This window comes from Seriola aureovittata, chromosome 17, assembly GCF_021018895.1.
Source record: "Seriola aureovittata isolate HTS-2021-v1 ecotype China chromosome 17, ASM2101889v1, whole genome shotgun sequence".
NCBI lineage: Eukaryota > Metazoa > Chordata > Actinopteri > Carangiformes > Carangidae > Seriola > Seriola aureovittata.
In genome coordinates, this window is record NC_079380.1 from 721,886 (window position 1) to 743,885 (window position 22,000).

General features: G+C 38.9%; 1 protein-coding gene across 1 annotated transcript; it reads left to right on the forward strand.

The window, feature by feature from the left end:
• The first annotated feature begins 648 nt into the window (after positions 1-648).
• rgs9a (regulator of G protein signaling 9a) lies at positions 649-20,017 on the forward strand. The gene is made up of 17 exons (XM_056401079.1): positions 649-717; positions 3,418-3,514; positions 5,188-5,238; positions 5,348-5,454; positions 6,704-6,755; positions 7,470-7,528; positions 9,548-9,624; positions 10,937-11,018; positions 11,116-11,178; positions 13,301-13,330; positions 13,495-13,556; positions 13,798-13,911; positions 15,321-15,436; positions 15,799-15,886; positions 16,132-16,270; positions 17,780-17,862; positions 19,405-20,017. The coding sequence occupies exons 1-17, from the start codon at positions 649-651 to the stop codon at positions 19,559-19,561; spliced, it is 1,446 nt and encodes a 481-aa protein (XP_056257054.1). The 3' UTR covers positions 19,562-20,017.
• The last annotated feature ends 1,983 nt before the right edge of the window (positions 20,018-22,000 follow it).

Sequence of the window (22,000 nt, forward strand, 5' to 3'; positions counted from 1 at the left end):
GACACATAACCCCCCCATCCAAAAAAATGCAACTTTGCCATTTTTACAGTTCAGTTTTGTATAGATTTAATTTGTTAATCTCTGGCAATAGCTTCACATTTACAGTACAGACATGAGAGCGGTTTAGTTTCTTACTCTGAACATCTCAATGTCAGCAAGAAAGAGAATAAGCATATTTCCGAAAATGTAGATCTATTGCATTGAATGGCACAATTAATAATTGTGTTTTCTTTTTGATTGGTTTTTTTTACCCACTTGTAATGTATTCTATATCAATTAATCAAACAACTCATAAAGTCTTTGGTGATTGTGACACACTCCAGTCTTCACACACGACCAACCAAACTACATGTTCCAGCTCTGACACTGGGTCAATCATGACTCTTCACAGAAGTTAATTTAAGAACCACCCAAAGGCTTTTCTCTGTAATTGCTGGGGGATAAGAGCACAAGTTTCCTACAGCTGATTGGTGGATAAATCCATCCTTCCAATCCTGTTTTACAATCCCCACAGAGGAGGAGTGTGTTCACATCCACTGCATATACACACTTGTCTGTCAGCTGCTATACATATTACAACTGGAATATTTAACACCAGGACTTAATTTTTTTTTAAACACCTGATTTGGTCTTTATCCGTCTGCAATTATGACAATAAGAACAGCCCGTCCTGACAGGGGGCAACATTTCCGGCCTCGAATACACTGCATCAAAAAGGTGGGTGGGCAGCATCATTATTATTATTGTTCAAGTTCTGTCTGTTCTGTGTAAGCTGTTGGCATTTCATTTGTAATATGTGTTGATTATCCTTAATTTGGTCAGAAATGTATTTTTAGAAGTATGAATTATTACATATATCATAGACAAGTTATTTTAGACTTAAATTAGACTTTACATTTCTGGAGAACACTGACATTTAAGCTGTGAAAAAAAACATTTACTTCTAAGTTTTTAGCATGTAAGTTTCTCTCACTCAATATTTTCAGAAATAGCTTTATTTATTTTTTTTCCTTTTACGCATAGAGTCTCATTGAGTACATGTGTATTTATATGAGCTTTACACATGATTTGTTTGCTAGCAGAAGAGCAGAAGATTGTTAATGATCATTGCTATTTCCACCTTAAAGCCAATTAGCTTTGCTGCTCTGCTGTTGAAATATACTGTTCAGTGCAGAAGAAAAACCTGACCTCACCTGGTGTGCTCCTAAGAGGAAGATATTAACTTTAATCTCACTTACACATGAGGTCAAAGGACATAAGCTCAGGACAGAATCAATAACAGAAGAAAATCCTGAAGACTATCTGATTACAATGTGCAAGGAAGCAGACAAATACAAAACAAATACAATAAAAAAAATAAATGGATTAAAAACTACGTTACAAAAAATGAATATCACTTTTCTGCTAGACTGATTATGGATTCCATACTGAAATACACATTGCATTACATTGTCATGCAGCTGACATTATTGCTTCTGTATGTCTATGATGTGTATAATATATATAGGGGGGATGCTATTTTTGTTTTAGTAGAACACTATAGTGAGATGGGTGCTGAGGGTAAAGTGGCACAGTTAATTATTCATGTATTTATGAAAGAATAATGCAGATACCACATTAAATGATGGTTGGTCAATTCAGTTCAGTCAAAGGTTTGATTTTATTTAGCAAAGTCATAAAAAGTCATAGATATGGAATCATAAACCAGAAGTTTAGAGAGGCTCAGATTGTGTTCAACAACATTCACATTTTCAGTGCAAAGGATACATTTAGGCAAAGTTACATTACGTTTACATTTATTTATTTGGAAGACACTTTTGTCCAGAGTGACGTAGAAGTGAGGGACAGCTCAAACACAGCAGCTCAAGGAGAAGCGCTGAGTGTCACAGTGCTCAGTGTGCCACTCACTGGGGCTCCATGGACGAGGCGGGAATCAAACCCCCAACCTTACAACCTAAACCACAGCCAACCCATGTAATGCAGCAAAAACAGCACTGAATCCAAAAGTATAAGACACAAGGTGTAAAATGAAAATCATGTGCCATGACTGCCTTGCAGTGGTGGAATAAAACATTTTTTCTGAAGTAAAAGTGGCAAAACCACAATTTAAAATCTCAAAAGTATTTAAAAAAAGTATCACAGTAAAACTATTTGTTATGCATGTTCTGTAGAACATGTGTGTATATCATTGCATCATTATCACTGAGTAAGAAAATCACTGAAAGTAGCAAACACAACCTTAAGTACCCAGAGTACATGTCACTGTGATCAGATGCAAGAACAACACAGTGTTCCTGCTTTCCTGATGAGATGCAACCCAGTCCTCCATATGGAAGTATACAGCATTAGCAACTTATTTTCATTGGCAATGTTCAGAGCTAAAACAGCAAAGTAGTGTTACATTACAGAAACGTAAAGTACAGGTTTAGTACAAGTGTTTACCTTCTTTTCCTGTTCTGAGTTCAGTTCCTGTCGCCCTCTTGCGCTGTTTTGTTACTGCAAAAGTTTTTTGATATGAAAATTATTTGTAAGAGATACAGTTGCTGGATATAATGATGGACAAACTTCACTGTTTAAAATTTTCTTTTAAGTCTGACCCTGATGTTTCTATGGTTGGATCCAGAAGCAGCTGCAGACCCCCAGCTGCCCCACATGCCCCAGGGTTACTGTGTGTCAATGTGGTGGTAATTTCAGTAATGTAATATGTAAATCAATAGCTACTTAAAGGATGATGACCTTAAAGCTGTAGTACTGAGGCCCCTGTCTTGTAGTAGTGCCCTGTGTTAAAATGAAGATTTAATATTCTTATCTTTAAATTGTGCAGATTCCAAAACAAATATTTGTCTAATTAAATAACCCACACTGACACACTAGATCACCTGGGGCCATGTATTGCAGTAAAGGAGTACTGAGTGGTTTCTCAGGGTTCTCCATGGGCTAATAATGGAGCTGCTAAGTGAACTTCACTGCCCATGGGACCTTTAAAGGATTGTATACTCCTTCCTAATTCATGATTGCTCAGACATGACAAATGAATAGACTTAGCAATGACATCATTTTAATCATGCACTTGAAGGTATTTGAAGGTAATCAAATACTCTACTTGATATTCTGTCTCATACATGCACTGGACAAGATCAACTGCGATTCCTCTTTTTTATATGAACAATGGGTTCCAGCTCAAATGGCCTCGGTGCCACAACAACACTTCATTTCCTAAACCTCCTCCCCGTTCACCGGTGATGCTCTAAAACTGTGGAATAATGTATGTGACATGACACATGTACCAGTGTTCATGCTGCGGTTTTCTCTTCCTGAGTGGAATGTGGATATCTGAACTGGATATATGTGACAGGTGGTATCACACTGTGTCTGAGAATTATATATCTACATTTATCTATATTGTTTGGTTCACAGCTGGAAGCTATTGTGGTGGAGATGCAGGACCTGAAGAGTGGAGTGAAGGGCTCAGAGCAGAAACTCAATGTCACAAAGATCCCACATGTTATTACTGGTGAGACTGACACACACACACACACACACACACATTGCCACAGAGCCACACATCATTGTGGTCCTCACAAGGCATAGCCCACTAGTACAGTGGGCACCTGGTTGGACCCCATGAATATAGAAATACAAAGCTACACACAGAGACACTCAAACCAATCCTAACCTTACCCTAATGGTTGACTGGACAGTTAATGCCAACTTTATCTTTGTCTCTTCCACTTGTTAAGGTCACTGTGTCGATTTGATACTTAACAAATTAAGGGCCAACATCAATACTCACTACTTACTACTCGTCCTGCTAATGTGCTCATTTAAAATGAAACTCCAACATTTTCTCCGAGCTAAAATATAAACTCAATTTCAACACAGTGTTATAATTTGACAGGTATCTTTATAACAGTTTCAGTATTTAGTGACAACCCCACAGAGAATCCTCTTCCTCAGAGTGAATATTGGACTAGACAATGCCAGATAAAAGCCAGTGTTGCTCTGGGATATCTAGATGTGTGAATGTGCAGTTGACTGCGACTTTGAAAGGTGTGTTATGTTTTGTTTTCAGCTTGTTGTGCTGCCAAAAATGTATAATGTGTTTGTGTTGTTATGTATAAAAGAGAGTTCATCACTGTTTTTATCAAACATATCGAAGATATAATCTTTGTTTTGTTTTGTTTTGCAGATTTTGATGAGTATTCTGTCATTAAAATAGTTTCATTTCCACTTGCACTTACCGATCATTGTAGTTTGTTTATTGAGCTTTATTTGCTTGTGTTTCTAGATTATTTAAAATGACTGATATGGATCAATACAATAATAAACAGAAAAAGGTATTTTGTTATTCTCTCCATGGCAGGAGCAGGTTGTATTGTACTGATTATTAATAAAACCTTGACTTGGTCAGGGTCTGTTATTTCTGGACTTCTATGTCTCTGTAAAATAAAACATAAAATCTGTATAAATTCTCTTGACAGCAAAGACAACACTCAGTGCCAGCACATATTTAAAACAGACTGTGACAGGCTGCCCTGACTGTCTAAGCTGCTAACACACACTAAATAAGGAAACCCACAATTGGATGAGATCTGGACTGTGCTTTAGGAGCTAAAGTGGCTTTTTAATCTGGTCTAAGACCAGCGAGGGAAAGGTCAGTATGGCTACAAGGACCAAACCCACCATGTCACCAGTCGAGGTGGTCTGAGTAATGTATAACCTTTAGTCATCCTTTCCTACATCATCCCAACAGTTAACTTGAAATGTGATATCACAATGATCACTTTGCTTTTAAATGAAAACTGGCAGCATTAATGTGATGGTGAACAAAAAATTAAAATAATATTACATGTAAACTTCTAAGACTAGTTGGTGGAACATGGCTGTGTGCACCGTGTGCAGCTTATTACCCTTTTTGTTGTTTAATAAACCAAGTGACTTGAGTAGAGAATTTAGTTTTAGGAAAAAAGGTGAAAATTTAGCAGTTGATTTGGCAAATTTTTGTTTGTGGATAGGGAATTTTGCATTAAGTAGATATTCCAGAGCACTGTAATTGGACTATCATAATGAATAATATCTTTAAGGTTGAAGGAGTAGAGAGAGTTAGAAGCTTCAAAAAGTGATACTCGAGATCTCTCCAAAACTTCTGGGATATTTCAGTATTTCAGCTGTTCTCTGTTTCCACAGGTCAGGACATAATTACATGGATCGCCAGCAAGATGAAAATTGAAACAGAAGGTAGAGTTTGTGAACTATGAAAATGAAAAAGCTGACATCATGACATCTTCACTGCTCCGTCTCATTCATGTCCTTTGCCCTCTGCTGCCTCCTGTGTGTGTTGTTCCAGAGGCTCATGTCTTTGGCACCATGTTGGTGGCCTATGGTTACATCTACCCCCTGCAGAACCACAAGAAGCTGGTCATGTGCAATGACACCAGCCTTTACCGCTTCCAGGTAAAACTGAATACCTGCTTCCTCATTCCTGCCTATAGCTGAAGTCAATGTCTCACTTTATCTTCACAGGAAACAGAATCAGGATTTCACTTCATTAAAGATTAAAGACTGTGTTAAAAATTATTATTGCACATCAAGGACAAAGGAGGAACTGTTCCTGCTTCACAAGGAATCTGCAGATGTATGAATTTGAATTTTGAATGATAACTTTATTATCGCATCTATCCAGACTTTACACTAGCTGTTTTCAAGCCATGTTATCAATTCTTACCCTTTGTAAGAAAAGTAATGTAAACTGTCTTGAGCTGTCAAAGTGTTAAATATTAAATAGATTAAGAAGTTATTAAGACGGTCACATGCATGAATAGTGTAAAATATATAAATGAAGCAATCATTTTTTTTAAACATTTCAGAAATTATTAAAATGCAACTCACTATGATGAAATTATATTTCATCATAAAATCATATTTTCATAATAACACTGTTCATTTTATTTTTGTTATAGATTTTTTTATTAATTTAATTCAGTGTCACTTTATAACCCTAATCCTGCCTCTGTTAACTAGAGCAACTGTTGTATTGTACTGCAATGCCAAAGTCTGAATAAATGATCAATAATAAATTAATAATTATGAATCAACCAACTAGGGGGCTGCTGTAAATAATCCCAGTACAAAAACACAGTAACTAGCTACCTACTAAAATGGGTTGTGACCTTAGAAATACTATGCTCCTTCAAAGTGAAGAGCCAAATGGTTAATTCACCTCGACAGTGCCACAATATGTTCTCACCACAGTCCCACGTGGGATCAGGTTTAGGGAGTAGATGTACGCTAGTTTAGGTTCGGTAAAGAATCTGGTTTTCAGTGAAATGTGTTTGCATTTTGTGCTTCAAGTCACTTTTGACTTCTTCATTATTAAACTAAGATTACCATCATTCTCTAACTGTATCCAGGTGCAGTGTTCCCTAATTATTTTCATAGAAAATATAATAATAATAATAATAATAATAATAATACATTTTATTTAAAGGCGCCTTTCTTGGCACTCAAGGACACCGATATAAAAAATATTATATTAAATAAATTATTATTAAAAAAATATAATATGTTTCATTCCTTTACAAACTTTACTGTTGCAGTTACAACTACTGTTGTTTATGTTTTTTCTTTATTATCTTGTTTACTGTTTATATTTATCCACTGAAAGAACATCAAGAACACTGTTTTCAAATGTCTTCCCTTTCAGACCCCGTACTTTTGGCCGACACAAAACTGGGTTGCAGAAGACTCGGACTACGGTGAGTACAACACAGAAACATCTCTTTACAATGCAACCTGCAGACTGTTGAATCACATGTACGGATGCGCAATATATAGTTATAGTTACAAAAGAATTACAACCAATACTGCATAAGCAACACCACTTCAACCAGGCTCTGAGTGATCGTTTGACAGGCTCATGGTTAGGAACGACTTGGTTTGTTTTAGAAGAAGGGACTCACTGTTTTTTGTCAAATCCCAGAAATGATGTGGCAGATCTGAAAGGGGAAGCAATCACCTTCTTGAGCTCAACTACTTACGAACAAGGCGCTTCAATACAATGTCTGACATTTTCAGATGCCAGATTTCCTCAGCAGTAGTAAAGTAACAAATTATCCCTGCAGATTTTTGGATGGATTGGCAATTAGTCTTTTTTTTTATTTTGACAGCTCTAGGATAGTAGTTTCTCCCAGTTTCCACTGCAAGGCTCTTGTCTGCATACTGGGACTGCATACTACATACACTTCCTTGCCAGAAATGTCAGCCATCTTGGAAGTGATGACCATCTTGATTTTTTGAGTGGTTAACGTGTTTTGTCAAAAGAGTAATAGTTTTCTCCTGAAATATGCAGTTATCTAAATGTAGAAAGTAAAACATTTCCCTATGAAATATATTGTGTAAGTCTAAGTATTTGAGTGAATATATTTATATCGGCCACTAGTAACCAATGATTTGTTTTGTTGTGATTGTAGCCATTTACCTGGCCAAGAGGAACATCCGCAAGAAAGGCATGTTAGAGCCCTATGAACAGGTATGTGTGTGTGTGTGTGTGTGTGTGTGTAATGTGCATGTTGGGTCTGAGCTCTGCCTCACAAGCAGGACACCATAAATGTTGGACCTTTGGTTTTCTATCAATTTATCGGATATCATAAATTTAGAAAATATTAATATTAAAATATTAATATCAAATAATAACTGAATTAAAGTCCTCAGGGGCACCAGCCTAACTAATAGGCAAAATAGCCAATATTTTTTCAGTCTCAAATTATTGGAATGATTGGAATTCAACTGAGTAAAGGTTGGCAATATTCACACTTGTGCAACATTAAACTGACCAGTAGTTATACTTAAAGACATTTATTTACAATAGGAAAGAGTAAAATACAATGTTTAATCTATGGATTCAGACATGAGATGTGATGTGGTGAAAACATTTGACCCAAACAGGCTGTTTGTAGAAAAGGAGATTTTAACTGCTGCTGACTTACTGAGCACTAGTTTCCTCCCAGTTCTGTTCATGTTCTGTTTTTAAGTGAACTTATCACTGTCCCTGTCACCGTCACTGTCTCTGTCTCTGTCCCTGTCACCGTCACTGTCCCTGTCACCGTCACTGTCTCTGTCACTGTCTCTGTCCCTGTCACTGTCTCTGTCACTGTACTGTCCCTGTCACCGTCACTGTCTCTGTCCCTGTCTCTGTCACTGTACTGTCCCTGTCACCGTCACTGTCACTGTCTCTGTCACTGTACTGTCCCTGTCACCATCACTGTCTCTGTCAAAGTCACTGTCAATGTCACTGTACTGTCATTGTCAGCGTCTCTGTCACCGTCATTGTCTGTCACCTGTCACCTGTCACCTGTCACCTGTCCCCATCACTGTCTCTGTCACTGTCACCGTCCCTGCCACTGTTACTGTCTCTGTCACTGTCACCGTATTGTCACTGTCCCTGTCACCATCACTGTCACTGTCACTGTACTGTCACTATCTGCGTCTCTGTCACGTCACCATCACTATCACTGTCACACTTTCACTGTCTCTGTCCTTGTTGCCTTCACTGTCACCCTCACTGTCAATGTCACACAGTCACCATTACTGTCGCTGTCAAAGTCACTGTCAATGTCACTGTACTGTCATTGTCAGCGTCTCTGTCACCGTCATTGTCTGTCACCTGTCACCTGTCACTGTCACTGTCACCGTCACCGTCTCTGTCACCGTCACTGTCACTGTCACCATCTCTGTCACTGTCTCTGTCACTGTCACTGTACTGTCACTATCAGCGTCTCTGTCACGTCACTGTCCCTATCACTGTCACACTGTCACTGTCCCTGTCACCATCACTATCACTGTCACACTTTCACTGTCTCTGTCCCTGTTGCCTTCACTGTCACCCTCACTGTCAATGTCACACAGTCACCATTACTGTCGCTGTCACTGGCTGTTCCTGTTACCTTTTACTGTCCCCGTCACCATCACTGTCACTGTCACTGTCACTGTCACTGTTACCTTCAATGTCCCTGTCACTGTCACTGTCCCTGTCATTGTCACTGTCACTGTCACTGTCACTGTTACCTTCAACGTCCCTGTCACCGTCACTGTCACTAATACCTTCACTGTCACCATCACTGTCACCGTCACCGTCACTGTCACTGTCACCGTCACTGTCACCGTCACTGTCACTGTCACTGTCACTGTCGCCGTCACCGTCACTGTCACCGTCACTGTCACTGTCACCATCACTGTCACTATCACCATCACTGTCACTGTCACTATTACCTTCACTGTCACTGTCACCATCACTGTCACTGTCACCATCACTGTCACTGTCACCGTCGCTGTCACCGTCACTGTCACTGTCACCATCACTGTCACTGTCACCGTCGCTGTCACCGTCACTGTCACTGTCACTGTCACTATCACCTCACACTGTCACTGTCTATGTTCTTGTCACCATCCCTGTCTCTGTCCCTGTCACCATTACTGTCACTCTCACTGTCACTGTCCCTGTTACCTTCAATGTCACTGTTACTGTACTTATACATACTGTTTTTAACAGGTGCATTATAACCACCTCCATGAATGGCTGAACCACAAGTGGGACTTCATTGTGATGCAGGCCACTGAACAGTACAAGTAGGTCAAACATATACAAAAAATAACACAAAGGCGCTGCAAAATCAGAAAACATCTTCATCATTTTGACAACACATGCGTTACAAATACTGACAACACAACAGAAGTGTTTCCAGGGGACACTAAAAAGTAATGGACCCACCTGGGACGCACTGGTTGTTTAATGCTTTTTGAGTTTTGAAGTTATGAAGACAACTACCCGTTAGTGGCGTTTGAAAATAAGCTGGGTTTATTATAACGTTCATTATACGACTATGGCTAAGCTAACAGTACATATTTGCAATAATAATAATATCTGAATCATGTGATATTGACGTTATGCTAAACCAAACAACTCACCTTTAGCTTATTTTCAAATACCACTGACAGGTAACCGTCTTCATAACTTCAAAAGTCAAGAAGCAATGAACAACCAGCATTGTGAATGTGCCCCAGCTGGGTCCGTTATTTTTTAGTGTCCCCTGGAAACACTTCTGTTGTAGCACATGTGCTGTTAAATTGATGAAGATGTTTTCTGAATTGTCAATGCGCATGTGTATTTGCATGTGTTTCCTTAAGTTGTAGTATGTTGAGCTCTCAGGGCCACCATACAAAACTGCATTTTGTGAGGTCACTGTGACCTTGACCTTTGACCACCAAAATCTAATCAGTTCGTCCTTGAAGTGAATGTTTGTCCCAAATTTGAAGAGGTTCCATCAAGGCATTACTGAGATATCAAGTAATATATGTCCCCGAGAATGGGACTGATGTATGTACGTATGGACAACATGAAAACAATATGGCTCCGGCTCTGACTGTTGCCGGTGCAAGAGGAATAATAATAACCCCACAGTCTGTCAGCTACAGTGAGGCCTATAGAGAGGAGGCAGCAGCTACATGTGGAGGCTTTGTAGACCACAGGCAGGGCTGCATCTTTCATATTTAAACATTTTCTACACTAGTACTGAAACGATTGGTACCAGTGTAGGAAAAAAAAAAAATCTAATTTACAGAAACAAAAGCCCAAGCAGCTGTACAGAGCCAAAATACAAGAGTCAACTATAGATCAGACTTTCACTACTTGACAGTTTTTGATGCTCAATACCCAGAAGAGTATTTCAAATTTTGACAAGAAGTTTTACACTAGAGACGACCTACCTCCACCTGACCAACATAATCAGTTCAGCTACTCAACTCAGGTTATAGGTTTTGTTACATTCATCTAACTACCTGCACTTCCCATTCTTTTTGCATGTGTCCATGTGTCCATGTGTCCATGTGTCCATGTGTGTGTGTGTGTGTGTGTGTGTGTGTGTGTGTGTGTGTGTGTCAGGGCTGGTAAGGAGAGGATGAAGCCGGACTGTGTGGTGTTTGACTGCCAGGAGAGGGCTTACTGGATAGTGAACAGACCTCCGGTCAGTGTGTGTGTGACTCTATATTGTGATCTCATTATAACGTGATCATGTTACTGACTGTACATTCATCATGGACCTGTCATGTGTGTGTGTGCAGCGTCGCACTCACAGTGCTATGGACTGTGGTCCAGAGCGTCTTATTGATCCCAGCGCAGATGAGGTAACAGGTCAGTACACACACACACACACACACACACACCAGTCCAAGGCAGTAACAGCAGTGTCTGTTGTAAAAATGTTGCCAACTTGCAACTATAATTGGTGTGTGTGGCATCAAATTCACAGACAAGGTCAGTTTATCTTGAACTTTTGCATTCTCTTTGCTTTCTTGTGTTGTTTGCCTCTTTTTGTCACTTTAATATGGTGTGACGTAAGAGATATCAGAATTAACCGATTTGCATGCCAGACAGCTGGCATGATGTGTTGCAGACAACTATGTGTTTACTTTTGTTAATGGTACAACTTATGTTGCACAGAAAATCAAATGAACCACTTGGCCTGATAACTTAAAGGAGGCCTATTTATTTTCTTCATAAGGCTACTTTTGCAATGTGGCAAAATAAAAGTTTTGTATTGTGTCAAGTGAGAATTACTCAGGGTCCTTAGCTTTCAGGATACGTGGCCACCTGAACAACATATTTGAATAGCCCTGTTCTACTGTATCTACTTTGCTTTCAAATGGTTTGGATAACACAATTATGGTGTCTTTACTCCACCTGACCATCTTCATCTCTGTCTCATGGGAATATTAGGACATCCTGTAAAGATCAGCTGTTTCATTCACTGCTTTTTCCCCTGTCCTGTCTTTGTCTCCTTTCAAACAGATGTCCTTACACTGATGAAGACACAGTGATGTAATAAAACAAGCAGAAAGAAAACATCATATACAGTCTTTTACCCAAACTGTCACTCCTCTGTGGAAACTACACTGTAGATTTATGTTCCATGTCGTATTTAGTCAGTCCCTCCAGGAAGTGAGGATGTTTGGATTGTAAATTAATGAACTATTTGAGCAGGGTGAGATTTTGTCTCATTCCTGCAGTAACTGTCCTAAAATGGTCACAAATTCACCACAAAGAAAACCAGACCAGGTCCATCTGAATGAAAACTATGGGCTCAGCCCTTACAGAAAAACCATATGCATTTCACTGGTGCAAAATCACATGCAGTGTAACGTGTGAAGCCCATGTAATTTCACATTTGAAACCTTTGGGATTACACTCGAGACCCATGTACATAGATTGTTGTTGTTTGTTTGCATGTTTGTCAGTTCTCACATTACTGCACCTTTTGAAAATGTTATGGTGAAACTTTGAAAATCTGCAGTATTTGTGACATATTACAACATGTGGAAAGATTTTCCACATGTGCTCTACATTTTGTAGCGTGTGCTACCATGTGATCAAATGTAGAAAAGATGTGGAAAAAATGGGAAATTCATGTGGTTTTTCTATGAGGGAGATTAGGGTCAATCATTTTTCTGTAAAACCAGGTGGCTTTAATTATATTTGATGATGTAGAAAATAAGGTTAAACATGTAATGTGCTGTGTGTCTGCAGAAGTGCACGTCGCCCGTCTTGAAAATCTACTGCATCTTTCTCCTGTCTTCTGATTGGACTCTGCTTTGTCATTGGGTTGTCCAAATAGATTTAGGTGTGAAAACAGGTCAAAATTCATAACTCGTGGTTTCAGTGTCACACACAGTGTGGGAACTTTGCGTGCTGAGTGTTTTCTGCTTTGTATCTCTACATACATGTTGACAGAAACACTTCACAGAGTCTTTGTGTGACCTCACTACTTATCTCATGTGGTCACAGATTTCATTCACAGTCTTCTTTTATTTTATTTTTTTACAAATACAAATCTTTTCTATACATGCGCAAACTCACATTTCTACTGCAAATTTATTTTACAAGTTTACAAAGGTTTATTTTTAAACGTTTATTAAAATCTACAAACTAGAATTATTTGTGAACATCACTTTACAAGCTCAAAATCTTTTTGACCCTAATCTAAGCCCATAGAAGACTTCAGTATTATCAAGCCAAGTTCATTTTCTCTCTCTCTGGAGCACAGGGCCAAAGTCAGAACAGTTTCAATCTTTCACAAAAGTAAATTAATGTTGATATTTTGCAATAATCACAAAAAACTTTGTAACCTGCAAGCAGCTTATTCAGTTGTGTTTAGTCGTGTTGGTGTTTGTGTTTGCAGCAGCTCTCTGTAGATAACAATAAAGCATCAGAATCATCCTCTGTCACACTCACTATTTTTCTGTCTTTCAGAAAATCAGCTTTGATGAGTACAGACGCAAAGTAAGTCAGAACATTCAAAAATACACACACTGATCTTATTTTATTATAACAAGGGAAAAACTTGCTCCCAGCTCAGTGTTGAAACTGGAAACTGTGGAAGTGAGAAAATTACAATTATAATTTTACAGTTGCAAACAACATTTTGTGTTCCTCTTTTCTTCTAGAACATCTTCTATCAACAAGCCATCATGAGGTCAAAGGTCAAATCTAGTGTGTCCCTCGGAGCGTAAGTTCATCTGGTACCTGACGTAGAGGAGTTAAAATTGATATTAATTATAATTAATTGTTTTTCTTGTATTTATGACTCAACATTTTGTTCTCACATTTTTACCTCCTAATTGTAATGAGATGATCTCGTTATTAAATTAATATGAGGGATACAGCAGGACCTTTTGATTGTTAGTGTCTGGTGATCAGTTCAATGACGGTTTGGAAACCCTGACTCTGAGGTTCTGTGGACTCTGCAGGTTGGTCAAGTACGTTACAAACTACAAAAACCATGATGCCTTTCTGGCTCCATGTTTACCCAGCAACCCCTGGCAAACAGACAACGATGCATACTGGACTCTCAACATGAGAAGGTGAGGGTGGCTTCATCATCAAGGTAAAGGTCAATCAGGAAATGATCACAGTCATGGTGAGACATTGGTCTAATTATTGTAATCAAACCAAACTGGGAGATTTTTAGCCTTTTCATATGTTTACACTGAATTGTGATGAGCTGTTTTGGGAGGAACACAAAAAAGGAACAAACAGACACAAACATTTGAGAGCCTCAGCATCAGCTGGTAAACTGTCCTCGGAGGATCACTTCTTTTCATTCATGTCAGACAGAAAACATGAGACTTGTTTTTGTATAAATGGCTGCAAATTTACAGTGAGGACAGACGTCCATGTGACTCTGCTGTCCGAACACAGGTCTGAGGTTTACTGCCTCGCTCAAAGAAGGAAGTTGTATAAAGATATAATATTTCAATTCTACAGTCAACACACAAACACGAAGAATGTGAACTGAGCATAGTAAAGACTGGACTCCTGCTGCTCTGTGTGTGTGTGTGTGTGTGTGTGTGTTTAAATCCAGAGCTGTGTAAAGCTGCAAATAACACCAGGATTCAGTGACGATTCAGAGACAAATCCTCTTAGTTTTAGAAGAATCATCATTATCATCAGTTCTCTGAATTACACTTGAAAAGACAAGTGTGACATTTGAAATGATTCAGCTAATGGAGTTTTCTCAGTTGGAAAGAATGGAGGAAGACTATGAAATATGGAAGCTACTAAGTGACCCTTGAGGGTTTTTGACTTGAGACTCCTTTGGGTTAAATCGGTATTTTGAAAACTATTACGGTGGATATTCACCTTATAATAAATCGTCATTTTGGCATCAAATTTTTCAAAGCACTGTACTTTGTATTAGTTGTGTTGAGGTGATCTTTTCAACAGAACTTGTAGTTTTCCCTCTGATATTCCATTTTGGAACACAAGTTCCATCTTAAAAGCTGTTGTCCACCGAGGGAGACAGAAGTGATTGTGTGTGTGTGTTTCCCTCCTCACCCTGGTGGCCACAGTAGCAGCCAGTGTCTCAGCAGGTGCTACTGATAGTTAATGGGCGGAAATGGGCAAAGCTGATTCTAATTGGCTAATTAGACTCATTAATTCTTAGCTTTTTAACTCAGGTATGGGAGCAACTCTAAGGATAATCAACACAGTGTATTTGCATGTACTTGTGTGTATGTGTTGATGTGTGGTTCTTTGCTCATGTGTACGTCTTTCTATAATTGTGAGGACAATTTTGGATAGAAAAAACATTATTGTGAGGTAATTTTACCAGCCAAATTGAGTAGTTAATGTCTTCATTTCATATGAGTTGAGACACAAAGCATAACAAATGTATCATTTAGCCATATTCCAAATTATAAAAGTGTAACAGTGATGATTTTTAAAAGCCAGAGTCAGCCATGAGAGGGTGTGTGTGCCTGTCTGTGTTCAGAGTTGACGTCCCCACTAAGATGCGAGTAGAGCGCTGGTCCTTCAGCCTGTTTGAGCTGCTGACCGACCTGCGAGGCCGAGACGACTTCAAGATCTTCCTCAAGAAGGAGTTCAGCGGTGAGTTACCAAACTTTAAAAAATATATTTCAGGCTGTGATTAATGACTGTAATGAATACAAGTTAAATGGGACAAGTTATTTGGACCTAAAGTGTGTGTGTGTGTGTGTGCGTGCGTGTGCGTGTGTGTGTGTGTGTGTGTGTGTGTGTGTGCGTGCGTGCGTGCGTGCGTGTGTGTGCGTGTGTGTGCGTGCGTGCGTGCGTGCGTGCGTGTGTGTGCGTGTGTGCGTGTGTGTGTGTGTGTGCGTGCGTGCGTGCGTGCGTGCGTGCGTGCGTGCGCGTGCGTGCGTGTGTGTGTGTGTGTGTGGTGTGTGTGTGTGTGTGTGTGTGTGTGTGTGTGTGTGTGTGTGTGTGTTTCCCAGGGGAGAACTTGGCTTTTTGGGAGGCAGCTGAGGAACTGAAATGGGGCACTGCATCTTCCATGTCAACAAAAGCTGAGACCATCTTCAAGTAAGACAAATACTATTTCTCTCTCTCTCTGCAGGTGTGTGTGGGTCCATTGTCACTAAGCCTAGTGTGTACACAATGTTATATGTATATAGTCAGGTTTTTACAGTGAAGTGTGACCAAAGCCTGTACACAGGATCTGTGGTTGTTATATTTCTAGAAGACTACACCTCTCCACTCTTTGACCTTCAGTACCATTACTATCCTATCATGATCTGGAGTGTGTGTGTGTGTGTGTGTGTGTTCAGGACCTTCCTGGCCCCAGGGGCCCCGCGCTGGATTAACATTGATGGCAGGACAATGGGTCTGACAGTGAAAGGCCTGGATCATCCTCACCGCTACGTGCTGGAAGCAGCTCAGACACATGTCTTCTTGCTGATGAAGAAGGTGTGTCTGCGTACTGTTTTTCTTACCCTGCAGCTAATGACTGTCACCCATATGTGAGGGTGGTGGATTAGTACCATCAAGTGATTCATGATAAATATGATGCTTACACTTATTTCAGAATTTGGCTCACTGTGTCAAAACTCAACACACAAGCAAAATAACACAGAACACCTGGATGTGAACATCTGTCAAAATGAAACACTGCAATCAAACCCTGACAATCCTCTTTCAAAATGACATTTCTTTTTTACAAAACCATATGCACGTGCACCATCTGATGAACATTACACAAACACTGCTGTCTTCACAACTTTGTATATCTTTAATTTTGTCATACAGGCTTCACACAACACAGAAATAGAAAAATATTCAGAAAACAGCTGATTTTACCAGAACAGGTTTGTACAGAACAGTAGAACTTACAGCTGCAGCTGCATCAAAGTCTATAGGACTCTGTCACAGAACAGGTTTACGCTCAAATGTGAATATGGTGTAAAGTAATTCTGGTGTAAAAAAACATAGGATTACAACATCTACATCCTCATACAGGGAGGGGGTTGGGGGTGGGTTGGGTCAGATAGGCAGAGACCTACAGACACCCCCTCCCAGAACGGAGGCACTAGTGCAGGTCACATACTGCTTTGTCTGAATGTATACATTGAAAACACAACACAATCTGCTGCCATTACTCTGTTACTCTACAGTTCAGTGATACTTCCACATCTTCATAGAGAAGGTCCTTGACTCTAACACTGTTCCTCTCATATGGAACCTGTACAGCTGCTTCATTGTAAGGTGGTGTTGATGAACTGAGAGGTCCAGTCTAGTAGAAAGTTGAAGACCTGCTCTCTAGTCTCAATGTCCGTATTATGGATACTACTCTGTAGCAACTGAGGTTGGACTGATTCTCTGCTCAGCCTCCCTCAGTGTCAGATCAGGATTTATGACATGGTCCACCAAATATGTGTCTGTCGATCACCAGGTCTTCTTTGTTCTGGCCCTCATCCCCCACCTCCTTTCTGTCTTCCTCTTCCTCTCACTTTCACTGCTTCCATGTTTGCAAAGCTTCACAGAAGCTCACCTGAGGTCTACCTGTAGCACTAAGGCTCAGACTGAGTAGCGTTCAATATCTGCATAAGTGTTTTTAGGTGTGTATGTGTTTGGTGTGAAATTCAGGTGTGTGTTGCAGTTTGAAAAAGAAGTGTTGTAGAATTGAAAACAAAGTGTAAAGTAGAAAATGTGTTTGTATTTTTGGTTCCTTTGTTTAAGGCGTGGCTTTAAAAGTTAAGGTTTTGATGCTTTGGTCTAAGCATTCACTTTCAGTGTGTGAGCAATCGCAAAAAACTGTAATGGAACAGAGGTCACCTTCAGGTCACGGCTCTGACATGTGCTGCGTTATTAGAATTTGTGACAGAAATGACATCTGCACGTTTTCAGATGGGAATTAAAGGCGCTTTGGTTTAGTGAAGCTGAGCTCACCTGCAGTCTCCCGTGCTTTCATTGCTACAGGATACTTTCTTCCGTTACCTCAAGTCACCCGTGTACAAAGACATACAGAAGAAGGCGCTGAACCCTGAGCCTCATAACTTCAGGTCAGTTGCTGAAATTAGATTAATCTCTAGTTAATCTCTGATATCTAGAAACTGCTGTCCCAATATACTGTATGTACAAACTGACTGTGCTTGTTGTTTCTCCCTATAATCATGACATTTCTTCCCCAAAGTTATTAGTAAGTTTAATGACAGATTCAAGCATATTATTACATAAAGAGACAGTACAGCAGCTGTAAACTGAGAGGGGGCTTTATTAAAACTAGAATCTCCCCCTTCTGGTTGTGTCCCTCCACCAACCAGCCAAGTGTCAGGAAACATGGTCACAGTCTCTCCTTCCTGAGTTACAGCATTGAATAATGACCAAAAGTGTTTGTAAAGAACATTATGATGTCACAGTGAAATTAACCTTTGACCATTTGGATATAAAATATTATTTCCATTTGGATATAAAATATAATAATAATAATAATAATTAATACTGCCACTCAGGTGGTTGTATATTAACCTGTGTCTCTGATGTCATCTCTGATCTTTCTCTGGCTGCCCACTGACTCCTCCCAGTCCACGAGACAGATCATATACAGATCATTTCTCAATTCATTTTTTCCTGCAGCAATTAATATTTTCAGGTCCCACCTATTATTATAATTATTATTATTTTATTTTTTTTTGACAGAACCCAAATAAAATCACATACATGTCAATGGGGCTCAGAGAGATAGTGAATGAGGTGGACTGTCATTTTCACTGTGTTTCTGTTCCTTCAACACTGTGAACATCATAAATGAAATTCCCTTCACCTTTTACTGCAGTGGTGACACAACACAAACCTCACAGACATACATAGATCTTAAAACCTGGACAAACAGATCCTAAACTATATGTACTCCAAGGGCGTAGGTTTGGTCTCAGCATTTGTAGGTTCACAACAACCCCTCCATAACAAACATATCATCTGTATTTACATTAAGACCATCGTTTACATTTAAATAAAAACTATACACAGTAACAGATCAAAAATTGAAAGAAAGTAAACTTCAGGAAATCACTTGTTAATGGCAGAGAAAAATCTAACAGTAGTTTTGCATTTTTGCATCCATGGTCAACATGTTTATATCCAGTGCTGCAGTTCTCCTTTTCTACTTGATTTCACATTTAAAACCAGCTCCACCTTGAGCAGCTACATCAGTAAAGTGCTGCTGATCCACTGATGCATCAGTATTAACAATGTAATAATGTAAGGTTGGCGATGTAAGCAGCTGCAGAGTGTGATACTTGCCTCCAGATAGTCCCCGACCTCTTATCACTCAAATATTAGTTGGGGCAATTCTGTCCTCCCAAAATATTGGTAGGGACATGTCCTTACTGTCCAAATGCAAACCTACACCATTGATGTACTATATACTGCATATGTATATTTATATATCTGCAAATTTGTGTTTTGTAGTTTGGGTAAAATGAGCCCTTAACACATTTTACCTTTATACCACAATGAATAAAATAACAGAATATTGTCCTCCCTCGTGACAAAGGCTTTCCCATCGTCTTGAGTTCATCACCATGTTTCTCTTTTCACTCCAGTCCAGCCCAGCTGGAGCAAAACGCTCTGACCCGCAGCCTGGGCATCCATCCCATCATCCTCTGGCAGCAGGAGGAGGAGGAAAAGGCGAAGGCTGCTGCTGCCTCTGCTCCTGTGGATGTCAAGGCCATGATGAGCAAAATAGACAGGAAGAAGTAGAGATATACCATCAACACAGGTACCAGCTGCTCGTCAGTGTCACTTTGTTTTAGAATTATCCAATGTGAGAAAACACAAACTGAAAACCCATCCCATTATTTAGAAAGTGATGCAGTATTTTTTTCTCTACATTTTTATCAATTTGAATTTATTTCATGTTTATTTATTTATTTCAATACCTAAATATATATTTGTGAAAATAAATATTATTATTATAATAGTTATTATTTATAATAAACTGTTGTTTTTAATGTCAGATTTTCATGAGGGTCAGTGTAATAGTTCTATTGTACATTCATATTACTCCATACAAGTAAGAGTGTGAGGTAATACTCAAATGACTTATCTCACTAGTGTGTAAGTTGGAGATATTGTAGCTGTTGCTGCTGCAGTCTGTCTATATATATATATATATATATATATATATATATATATATATATATATATATATATATACATATATATATATACATATATATAGAACTGTGGTTGTGTACACTGCTGAGATTGATTTTTACTGAACTGTCTGTTCCCTGCTGCAAATGATCAAACCAGTTCTAATCAAAATGCACAACGTCAGTCCACTGAAGCTAAAGAGAACCCATTTACATGTGCATATTTGTAAAGTGTGTAAATCTGGTTATTTTAATAAATGAGATCAAGTTAAAGCAGACTTCAGATCACCGTGCATGTTTGTTTGTGTGTGTGTGTGTGTGTGTGTGTGTGTGTGTGTTAAAGCTGGAGTTTGGAACTTTTACATAGGGAGACTGGGCACGGTTGCAACAAGTCTTATTCCTCCAGTCAGAAACGCTACAGTGATGACATTCACACTGTTAGACCCCCCCCCCCCCCCCACCAGGAGCACAGAAGACACATTCAACATCTGCTGCTGCATTTATCTAAAAGGAGAAAGAAAGCAATTTTTTTCATGAGCTGTATTTTTGTCAACCTGTCCTAAACTTGTTGTGTTGACTTCAGAGTGACAGGGTCAGCATGCGTCAGCATGCGTCAGTGTTTCCAGCACATGTTGTTCTGTCATGGCTGACAGGCTGGTGACGGTTGCAACAAGTTATTGTAATGGTCCTTAAGATGAGCAGCCAAATCACAACAGACCACACAACAATGTGTTTCAACATTTTAGTTCAATAGTCAAAATATGCAGCTAATTTTGTCCCATAGAACAGAACAACATTAATTGCTCATTTTAATGCATAAGAGAAAGTTATTTTGGGAATTATTTTGTTAATATATTTACCTGTTCTGTTCATCATAAGCAGTAAAATAAATAAATTGTACATATTGACTGAAGGTAGGTTCATATGTTCTACACAAAACTCAATAAATATCATTAAATAAATAATACAATAATGTCATAATAAAGCAAAAGTTAATCCTTGAAAGTTAATGTATTAACTTTCAACAATTGACTATATATACTGTATGTACATATATTTATATATAAATATATATATGTTGCAACTGCCCCAAGGGTTGGGCTCTGTTGCAACATCTGAATTCTTCCATTCAAATAAATATTGTGAATAATAAGTCATATATAATCATCTTTAAATGGTATGGGTCATTAGCAGAAAGGTGTGAGTTTAATGTAGAAAAGTTTGGTTGGTTTAGTCCATATTGTCTCTGAGTAGAAATGCAGCAAGTGTTGCATCAGTCTCAGTCTCCCAATAAAGGAACATCATGGTCGGGTAGGTTTTAATGTTACCAACAATACTAAACACTCATATGGTATAAAAGTAATGACTCTAAGTTATACTTGTGCCTGTGGTTAAAGATAAAAAAGACAAAGGTAAACAGTTCAGAGAACTACAGGACTAGAGCCCTAGCCAGCATTTAATTGTTCTATTTAATTAGCTGGAGAGAATCCTACTAAACAGACGGGAGCAGTACATCCTGACCACCGACAACCAGTTTGGGTTTAAATCTAAACATGGAACTGATGTGTGTGTTTTTGCTTTAAAGGAGATTTTAGATAAATACAAAATGAAAAATACCACAATGTTTATGTGTTTGATTCATGCTACTAAAGTGTTTGATCGTATAAATCGTGTAAATTATTTAACAAATTATATGAAAGAGGGGTTCTTTCCTGCGAGAATCCTGGCGTTCTGGTCCGCACATGAGACAATGCCAGTTAGATGGGAAAATTCTGTATCCGATCCGGTGGACAAGGCGGTATTCTGTCTCCTCTTCTCTTAGCTCTTTTTTATTTCTATGAATGATTTGTCAGTGCAGTTAACTGGATGTAGCTCAGGATGCATTGTTGGTAATTCTAACATTAACCACTTTATGTATGCAGATGATTTGGTGATTTTCATTCCATCTAGTGCTCAACAGTTATTGAGGGTATGTTCACAGTATGGTCTAGATTTTGACATAAAATATTATGTGAACAAGAATAATAATAATAATAATTGTTAG

Coding starts and splice junctions, on each gene's coding strand:
- rgs9a (XM_056401079.1), top strand. CDS start 649: ATGACAATAAGAACAGCCCGTCCTGACAGGGGGCAACATTTCCGGCCT. Junction 11,019..11,115: donor GGATAGTGAACAGACCTCCG/GTCAGTGTGTGT, acceptor GTGTGTGTGCAG/CGTCGCACTCACAGTGCTAT. Junction 15,437..15,798: donor CCTCAAGAAGGAGTTCAGCG/GTGAGTTACCAA, acceptor TGTGTTTCCCAG/GGGAGAACTTGGCTTTTTGG.